This window comes from Nanorana parkeri, unplaced genomic scaffold, assembly GCF_000935625.1.
Source record: "Nanorana parkeri isolate BGI_ZX_2015 unplaced genomic scaffold, ASM93562v1 scaffold1551, whole genome shotgun sequence".
In the NCBI taxonomy this organism is placed as follows: Eukaryota; Metazoa; Chordata; class Amphibia; order Anura; family Dicroglossidae; genus Nanorana; species Nanorana parkeri.
Window position 1 is genome coordinate 73,002 of NW_017307819.1, and position 10,703 is coordinate 83,704.

General features: G+C 39.4%; 1 protein-coding gene across 2 annotated transcripts in view; it reads right to left on the reverse strand.

The window, feature by feature from the left end:
- Positions 1–808: 808 nt before the first annotated feature.
- Positions 809–10,703, reverse strand: part of LOC108798753 (aquaporin-5-like) — a 13,707-nt gene continuing 3,812 nt past the window's right edge. Inside the window, exons 2-4 of one of the 2 annotated variants that reach the window (XM_018570536.1) lie at positions 6,933–7,080; positions 5,731–5,811; positions 809–1,286 (exon numbers count right to left, since the gene is read on the reverse strand). In XM_018570536.1, coding sequence (XP_018426038.1) covers positions 1,068–1,286; positions 5,731–5,811; positions 6,933–7,080 — 448 coding nt within the window. In that variant the 3' untranslated portion in view covers positions 809–1,067. Of the gene's footprint in view, positions 1,287–5,730; positions 5,812–6,932; positions 7,095–10,703 lie in introns of both variants that reach the window. The other variant, XM_018570535.1, reaches the window with a different exon arrangement.

Sequence of the window (10,703 nt, forward strand, 5' to 3'; positions counted from 1 at the left end):
ATCCGCCGGGGGGCTGAGCATTACTGATTGCAAAGCTGTTGGACCTTTGCAGATAGACCACTGCCTTCCCACAGAAAGCAAAGGTCTTACTCTGCAACATGCTGGCAGGGGACAGGCTTTTTTTCCTACTCAGACTGTGGCAGCTTTAAGTCAAATTGAGGAAAGATGATTCCTGTTTTTTTATGTGGCACTGCATATGCATCTAATTTCATGCTGTTATTTGGGAAAAACCAATTGGCTTTCCTTCTAGGCTGTATATAGAGATTACTTTGCTCTAGGAATGTGTAATTTACAACATTTATTGTTCATCTTGACTCCAACTCTTTTAACATTCAAATATAACTCCTGATTGTTTCCATGAAAACTAACTCTAGAAGGCTCTACTGCATGATTTCTACTTTATATGTAGACCTACCACTGCACTGTACAGTTCAACAATCCAGATTCTGCTTGGAGCTTACGCTACTATGAGTCTAGTGACAATTCTCTGAAACCCATGAGTTTACCTACAAGTGTCCAGAAGTGAGCAGACAAGGCAAGAAAATAAAACAATTGTTTGCTGCCCTAGGCATAGGCCAACAATTACCTTATGACATATACAACCCTGGCTTTTGCCTCTTTATAATACAAGTATAAAGTAAATATAAAAAATAGAACTTGCTTAAATTCTCAGACTGACATAATATATACAACAAATATGACGTAGAGTCTAATCACCGTAAGGTCTTGTGTTTATATGCTGAATTAATAAAGGGCTATCACTGGATCCAACACAAAGCAGGATTTGGGTGAGCTGAATTGTTTGCTGAATTGATACCTGTATAGCCAGCATCATTGATAGCACTGACTGCCTGCACCGCATCAGATGTAATGGAACCTGACGTATTATGTTTGCTTTACAAGACAAGACAATGCTTTAAAGTACTATGAAACATAAGTATATTTACAGTGTATTCAATTTTGTAGAGAACTGACAATACAGAATATTTATATGAACTTCCTTTGCTTCAGATTTTGCAGGCATAAATAATGGGGTTTGTTGGTTTAAAGTTTAAAGTCCTACAAGTCTAGAATTTCTCTGGAGTCTTGGGGAGAGGATGAGCAGAGTACAGCTCCACCGACTGCCTCTTGTTTTCTGGCTTATTTTCCCAACATTCCTCCTCAGGCTCATATGTTCCTTTCAAGATGGCGATCCTGTCAGCCAAACTCTTGTTGTGTGGGAATAAGACAAAGTTGTATGTGAGAGAAGCCAAAATACCACCGACAAGGGGTCCAACCCAAAACACCTGCAGAAATATGGCAATTAATTAATATTAGCCCTAAAACATGCAATCTTTATATATATATATATATTAGACATATTCTTGTGTATGAAATGTACATGAACCAGAGAGAACACCAAACACAGACATTTATTAGGCCCAAATTGCCTGACTTCTCTCCACAACACAGGAGTCTTGCCAATATAGGAGTCATGCGGCTTGAGAAAGCCAAATATAGTTGAACCATGTAGATGAGTCAATCACATGTATCAAGAGTAAGAGTTTAGAACTATATTTTATTAATCCATGGATGTCACAAAGCTAACAGAGGAGAATAGCCAGTGTATTTCAGGGGCCCAACAATCCCCCTTGATTAGGTCTAAAGGAGACACAACAGCCAAATAATATGCGTAAGAGATATGCACAGGAAATTATAAGAATATAATCTTAAAGTATCATACTATTATTTATTTATAATTCCCTATGTATATCTCTTATGAATATTATTTGGTTGTTGTTTCCTTGATTAGCACTGATGAAGGGGGTAGTTTGGCCCCTAAAACATGCTGGCTGTTTTCTGTTACCTCTGTACCTCTGTGGATTAATAAAATACAGTTCTGGACTACATACATGTGTTTGGCTCAGCCACGTGTGGATTTCTCAAGCCGAGTGACCCCTCTATTGGTAAGGCCCCTGTTTTGTGCAGAGAACCATGTGGGTCCAGTGCCTTGCATCTACATCTACTCTAATGGCAAGAACTGTGGCATCGAATGTCATGTGACTATTTGCAGCCAATGTTGTGGTGCTTGCTGGTAAATTTTGCCATGACCAAAGGTCATTGAAGTTTGGATGCCCAGACCAAATACAGCAACATCAATGAAAGTGTATTGAACCCTAAATCAAAAAATAATATATTGCATCTTACCAATACTAAAATGGGGTGGCTGCATTTGTTTCAATTTTTCAGACATTTCTACTTTATTTGAACCCGGTGATCCTGCCAGTAACACACTTCCTGTCCTAGGGTGACAACACTCACTCACCCTTCCGTATCAGGACAACAGAAACAGAACAGGCTTACAGAAACCTCCTAATTTTCTCCATAGCAGAGAGTGGAGGAGTTCTGTAGTCCTCAGATATTTCTGAGAACAATGTAACTAATTGCATTCAGTACATGCAGAGAGCACATTCAATTATCAGCTTCCAAGATTTCTGGCAGGATCAACTGGTATTCTTTTTCACTAATCAATCACATATAACAAAACGCTTTCAATGGCATATTTAACAGACCAAAAGAGACCAAGTAAAAGAGGTTCATTACATTCACTTTAACTCTACTATACCTCTATGACTATTTTGTCAATTTGACATTGCGGTCTAAGGTTATATGTGCATTTAGTATATGCTATGTCTGTTATTTACTCGTGTAGACATCTAAATGCCCTGAGATGGCACCATCTTGGATGTCTGCATTCCCAGCAGACTGAGAGCTCTCACTCAAGTGACACTCTATAGTACTCCATTTCGCTCCTTCCCCGTCAGCTACATAAAAGGAGTTGGCTGCCTGGCGCTCCTGTGCTCGCCATGGCAACAGGGGTGAGGAGACACAGCTAGGCAGGCCCTGGCTGGGCCCCCCCATAGCTGTGCTCAAGGCGAGTGCCTCACTCACCTCGCTCTTCCTACGGCCCTGGTGGGAATTGACTCTAACTGGAGTATTCAACATTTCTAGCAAGTTCAGTGGCACATCGCAAGTGAGTACAAATTATTTATGTAAAGGAAACACTGCGATTAAAATATTTGATGTTCCGTACAATTTTCTTAGTGACAGGGTCATTTCAATTAACATTCTCACAATACAGCGCATTGTGCATAAATACTTGAATGCTGTATTGCAGTTACAATATGGTTAAGAACCTTTCTATTACAGGGAAATAGATGTAAGTATTGTAATTTTGGGGAGCACACAGAGCACTTGCACAGCGTTTTTCCATTAACAAAAAGCCTTTATTTTTCTTTCAAAAGGCAGACAATAAAGGAAGTCCAACATAAAATAGTTTGTCTGTTGCAGCACTGTGGCTCCAGCCTCATTACTCAGGGCCGCTGCCTGGTTCCTTCAGACAACCTCAATAACGTGCCAACCCTCACAATAAGCTCCACAAACCCGCAGCTCCCTGCTGCACTGGCTTCCACTCTGACTCCTGGGTGGAGTTCTCCTGACTCACAGGTGGGGCCCTGAACACATCCCAGCACACTCTTCATGAGGGTTTTACACAGGTGCACAATTAGGTGCTGGTCACTACTAACCCATGGACCCAGGAATGGGGATTTCGTCCCACCCAGAGCTCTGAGAAATCTCCTGGCTCCAGGATCCCAACTATGATCCAGAAAACAAGGAAAGGACTGAAAAGACAGTTAATTCCTGGTACAAGTAATTTCTTCCTGGAGACACTCACCCCCTATGGCTGAGAAGCCTGGGTGACTTTGAGGCCACCTAACAAAGTGGTATTGCCACACAATGCCACAGTATGTAGCCAGTAAGGGGGCATATATTACCCATCATACATAAGATATTATCAAGTAGTTTAAATCTTCAGTGTCTATAAGATCTAAAATATCAGTATTGGGCAGATTGATACTTTAAGAGCTCCATGTGATCATTCTGAAATATTATAACAATACTTTACCTTGTGTTTCTATATTGTAATAATTCTCATCCCATGTTACATTTTAATAACATAAAAGCAAATTGTTGTCAAGTTAATAACGCTTTGCTGTAGGTATGAATCATTATAATGACAGTCCTCATTATAAATTAAATACAAGTCATAAAGAAAATTATTAGTTTAATAAGGGCAAGTGTATATTTCATTGAATATGCTGGGATCATTTATATTTAACAGTCTTTAAACTTGTATTTACAGGGGACGCCACATGGCCAAAAGGCCATAACGCAGTCTTTTTCAGGATGGTACTGTATGTCATAATCTGTTCATCATGAGCCATTTAATAATAGATGTTCCCCGTCTGTATTATTATTATAAATGTGTTCATCTGTAAGGATAAAGTTATTGATGATGCAGCAATGTACGCCATTGCTGTTTGTTTTGGATGCTCTTAAAACAAGTAGGAGACGCATTAAAGTAAATATTTTATTGTTGGATGGAGCAGGGAATAGTCCAAACTCTGTACTGTATTGTTTACCATTTGTCTCCCATTGAGGAGATTTTCCTTCACTTCCTGTCTTCTAGGCACCACAGGAATTAGGAACACATCTATCCAAAGTGAAGAAAATTCCATCTTAGACAGCTGTCACCATAACAAATGTCTCTATTGAAAGATTTCCCCTCTATTCGTGTTAAAAAGTTTGATTCCACATCACTTTCAGCCTCAATGACAGCTGTCACCAGGACAAATGGAGATGTTGATTCTCCCCAGCGAGGACACATACAACAATAAAATACATGTTGCCTATAGAGTTCTATAAATAATCATACTCCCAAGCTCCCTCCCGCAATGGACTACTTTTGGAACGTCTTGCACAGCCTCACAGAGAAACACATGCACTCAGTCAGATATGCATGCTGCACATGGCTTATAAGAACAGGAAGGAAGCCACAGCTTTATTCTCTACCTTTTTCAATACAACAGAGTATATACCATAGATTTAACAGAACTTATAAATACTGCCATCTACTGACCGAAAATGTATGCTGCAGGAGTTGTTGCAATAGATACAATAATGTGTATTCTAACAACTACAGACTCAATTAATAAACTAAACATGAGATTGTAGTCCATCAGGGGAGCAAGCTTGGAGTGCTGACTACTTTACAACATACACAGGGACCATGGGGAACACAAGTAGCGCCCTCCAGAAGGAAGGACAGTGTCAGCACCAATTCAGAGATAATGTGAGGCTTTACAGCCGAGTGTTACACAAATAAGATACACTTTTGTTAATAGTTAAGGTACTTGAATGCATTTTTAAGATCTAACTCTTGTGTTTAGTGTGATTTTAATTTTAAGAAATCCTGGCGTTCTTCTTTTAGAGATATTCAGGTTCTTATGCTAGCTATATAAAAAAAATCTAGTTAATTATTATAAAACAGGATTAAGCATTAATTTATTAAGTATATAGTATTTCTGTTACATTTTGTTAGTTTACATTCTTAAAACTATATAACTATTACTGTGTGAAATGTGCACAATGTAAAGAGCTGCGTAAATTGTTGGTGCCATATAAATATCTGTAATAAATAAATAAGTATGCAGTTTGAACTAAATGAACCTGTGTCTTTATTCAACTTTACCTTCTATGTAACATGTGGGCTCTTACCAGAAAACATTAAAGTCAAACATAAAGCAATCAGAAGACAATCAGGTCATCTTTTTACTCCCAGGAGAGTAAATTTCATTTCAAGATTTATAAAAAAAAAAAAGGGTGTAGTATGTAAAAAATAAATCTCACCCATTGATCTGTGAAGATTCCAGTAATGGCTGCAGGTCCCAGGGAACGAGCTGGGTTCATGGAACATCCTGTGAAATAGATCTGTTGGAACAAATAAACACTTTTATTATACAATACCACAGATGCCTGCATAAAGTTCATCGGGTACGTTTGGAAAAATTACACTTTAAAATGCATATATGTTTTATCATCAATGAACGGGAACCTACCAAGAAGCACAATATCTACAGTATGTGAACTGGCTTTTGCCATTCTTTGACTGCTGGACTGTGCCAAGGAGAAGAACTAATGAAAATAAAGAGGGTCATATTCAGAAGATGACAGCTTTCATCCGATGCTTCTTCCACAGTTATTTTGTTTGTGACAGAAACCCTTTGTGCCTTATGTATTAACTGGGGTTACTTCTCTTTAGCCATTAATCAGCAGGAGACCTGTCCTGAAATATTGAATCTGATTGGTGATATAACTCAGAGGTTAATACATAAGGCCAGGGCTGTCTCTATAATGAGTCAGCCTGAAAGTGTTGCCTTAGGTTCACGTGGAGAAGCGGCAGGTACAGCAGTATGCATTTCTGCCCCCCCACCTGGGACGCTCTGGCCGACATCTTGGCCAGCTCTTGGCAAGTGATGGTACGGGTGGGGCGCCAGCCAGAGCTGGTTATGCATAATCATGCATAATCACCAACACCTGTTTTTCAAGCAGATCTGATCTGAAGCCCAATGTTAGTCTATGAGCAGCCAGATCTAAACAGAAGTGCGTTCTATTACATCCGATTACCCCCAACTCTGTCTAAGTCCAGGAATAAAAATGGAACAGAGTTTCTGTTTTGGTGCACCTGATTGTGATGGATCAAAGGTAATCTTATGTAAATTAACACAAGTCTGCTTACATCCAACTCCCCATAGACCTAACATGGGTCTGGCAAGCTCACTTTATTCCTCCATTGCAAGATGGAAAAAAATGACAAAGTAGTTCCGTGCACGGATCCCCTGCTAATTGGAATGGACGGCACCCGTGTGAAAGGGGCATCAGGGGTCCTAATCAATCATACTCTGTCTAAAATGTACCAAAGCTTTGATTATAAACTCTCTTGTTAATTATAAAATATATATTGAATAGGAAACATATGCCCTTTATAAAACCATTACTTGTTTTAAACCCAGAAGAGAAATGAAGCTGCAAGCATTATTACAATCTCTTACCCCCAGAAGATGTCCCAGGGTCACTGAAAGTCCGATGGACAAAGCTGGTGATCCAACATTGTCAGTCCTTCTGCTGTCTGTGGATGCAAAGATACAGAGTACAAGCTGGAAGGTTAGCAACAGCTCCACAACAAGAGCCAAGCCTGTGCTTCCCGTGGTGACCTGCAGGTGAGAGAACGTCCATAATTATACTGGGTGTCTGCCTAGTCTACCACTGATCATACTAACATCTATAATGCAGCCGTATGTCTACCGGTTCATAACCACACTATTATGGGGGTAAAGTATAATTAACTGTAGCTAGTAATAGTTAGTCACATTCAACTGGGCTTGGTCTGTAGAGTTGAAGACATTTCGTAGCTTATGAAAGCCACCTCTTCTGGTCTCCAGTTCACTTCTTCAGGACAACTGGTTCACAAGAGGCATTATTTCTTCTGTTCACTTTTGTAGGACAACTGGTTCCAAAAAGGCAAGAAAGGCCATCTGCATCAAACTGGAACAACTATCCCTGAACAAAGGTGGTGGCCTCTGACACCATTTATCCTTCGACATACAATGCCATTTTAACATCTCTGCTCCATCTATTCAACCACAATTAAAACCTTTAGCCATGTAAATCAAAGGATAAACACCTATATAGACTCCATAACACCAAAGGATGGGATTATGTAACTAGAACGGAATGGTAACACATGTTTCACACCTCCCATCCTGTTCTTGACCATCTACATCTGCCTTGACACATTCCATTATATTGGATTAAGGGCTCTGTGCTACCTGTGTGGATATAAATGTTGGTGTATCCTCCTGACATTAGAACTGAAGAAGTGGCTTGGAAGAGTTATGTAAAAAAAAGTCTTTAAAATGACAGAACAAATCCAGTTTTGACTGTGACTAACTATTACTAGCTATATCGTGACCAGGATAAATGAGAACCTTCACAGATATAATTAACTGTAATTCGCTCTTCATGCAACATATCACAATGATCTTTTAGCAAGATTTTACTAACGCCATGCTTCTGCTCATAGTAACAGTCTTGTATGTAGAGTGGCTATGTTTGAGAATGCATGTAACAAAGAAAGCTGGAAGTGCTACATATTATCAGCAGCCAGAAAAGGAATGACTGTAGGTTTCAGGATTAGGGACTTCTAGATCACTTTCTAGGATCTAGAAAGTGGAGAATACATTAAATTGTTACTTAAAGTGTATGTCCAGCACAAATGCTGTTTTTAGTTTTGAATAGAGTGGAGCAACATTATAATCTCTTTCAGGTTTTTACTGCTATCTGGGGCTCCATTACAGAGATTTTCCATCACTTATTGTCACAATGATGATGGTTTTAGGAGATAGGAACAATAGAAGAATCTGCAATAGGGACCCAGACAGCCATACACAGCTGACTGGGGGTCTAGCCTTCCTCTGCTCTAATAATTAAAATCATTTTTCCTGTCTGGTTTGCTGTTGCAGATTTTCCCTCACTTCCTGTCTGGTAATACTGTTGCTACCCTGATGGGAACTGAGGGCTAATCTCTGTAACGGGGGCCCAGGTAGCAGTAAAAATCTAACAGGGGTTCTAATCCTTCCCCACTCTATCCAACAAACCAAAAATGACTGGAGAAACACTTTAACTGAAGGCTGTACTATGACCTTTTAGATGAAAGTAACAGGTTCAGTTTAGAAAAGGGTGCAGGTCTGGAACTACACATGATGGATAAAATAATGGAATATTTAAAGAGGCCTCCAGTCTGTCTAATATCTGTCTTGAACACAATTCCTCTAGTGTTGGAGAACAATAATTGTACTCATAGTAATTATCTGGACCTCATAGTGGTCACAAAGTTACACCCTTAAAGGTGGTGGTGGTGGTGGTGGTGGGGGGAGGTTGAGTCACCATCACTGCCTCACTGGTGCCCCCCAAAAGATTGCAGTGTGAGTTCTGACATAAAATTATGAAGCTTACAAAAGGCTCATGCTGAAAGCTCTGGGGTCTGCAGTGCCAGGACAAGGTCCTCTGGTACCAAAGCTTGGGATGTCAAAGAGTGGAAGTAGAAAAACAATAATTGTAAGCAAAAACAAAATGTGTTTAATTAACCCCTTAGTGACAGCATCAGAAATTGTTTTCGTTCCTGGGGACCGGGGTAATTTTGCAATTTTTGCTATGTGTTTATTTAACCATAATTTCCATCTTCCTCATTCATTGCACCTACACATATTATACAGGTGAAACTCGAATAATTAGAATATCGTGCAAAAGTAATTGCAGTAAGTGCTGCAAAAGGGGCCCAAACCAAGTACTGAGTACATATGCATGCTTGTACTTTTCAGAGGTCCGATATTGTTCTATGTACAATCCTTGTTTTACTGATTGCATGTAATAATCTACTTTTTTGAGGTTGTGGATTTGGGGTTCTTGGGGTTTTCATGAGCTGTAAGCCATAATCATCACAATTATGACAAATCACAGCTTGAATTATCTTGCTTTGCATGTAATGAGTCTATCTCATATATTAGTTTCACCTTTTAAGTTGCATTAGTGAAATAAATGAACTTTGCACGATATTCTAATTATTCGAGTTTCACCTGTATACCCTTATTTAAAGGACAAAATGGGCTTTGATTTGATGTGACATGTGCATGTATACATTCTTATTTTGTTTATAATTTTTTATTAAATGTATTTTTTTAAAACTTTTTTAACTTTTTTAATATTTTGTCCTTTTTGAAAATGTAAACAAAAGTAAAAACTTAATTTCTATGTTTTTTTTAATTTTTGTTAAACTAGGTGGCACTAAGGGGTTATTTTTTATTTTATTTACAGGGGCTTTGATACTTAGTATCTCCAAGGAGAATACAGTGTTCTCCTCAGAGAAGCTATGTATCAGTTTATAATACTCAGCTGGCTCGCAGCTGCCGGCTCTTTGGCTGTCACGGCTCAGCAATCACAGAGATTACTTATCGCTGTGATCATAATGCTGTGACTACCTAATCTGCTGTTGAGGGTCTGCCTCGGCCCCTGAGGAACCTAGCAACAGCAGTAACTCAATGAATGCTGGTGCCTCTGCAGACCTGCGCATATTGTACTGCATGAGGAGATTATCCTGTCACCAGTCGTTAATTAACTAAACGATTGTGACCCTATAATCCCATCATCAGTCGGGAAGGGGTTAAGGAATGTAAGAGGATTTCATATCAGCATGCAGAGCTCCATGTGGTTTTTAGTGCGGGGGTAAATGTCCACTTTAACTACAAATTCTCTTCTGCAATTTGTCCCTTTTATAAATGAGCTAGAATCATATTTCTGGCAGAGATATATATTGGTTTTAATTTGGTGCTACAAACATGAATGAATGCAAATTTTTACATACAAATACCAAGTGTAGAATGGAATGAGGCAGTTAATAAAAACTAATTAGGGTTCACTGAGGGTTATTAAGGGGCTAAAATGTGCGTGTGTTTTTGATAATTTCCACATAAAGGTCATTCATGAATGAATTCAGAGCTGGATCTGAGTTGTCAAACTGATAGTTCAGTCTTGCAGGCTACACAGGGATGGTATGTCATTCCCTGTGCAGAACTCAGAACTCCATGACAGTTGGGCACTGTGCTGGGTTTACCGAACGTGTGGCTGTCACACTGACAGCGGAGCGGTGCACTCTCCCAGTGTCATCTGCTGGATTCAGCTGTCAGTTTGATAGGTCAGTCCTGCACAGAGCAAATGATGCACTGAGGTAGGCAAGACTCCCATCTCAGCCGTGTCCCCTACATCAT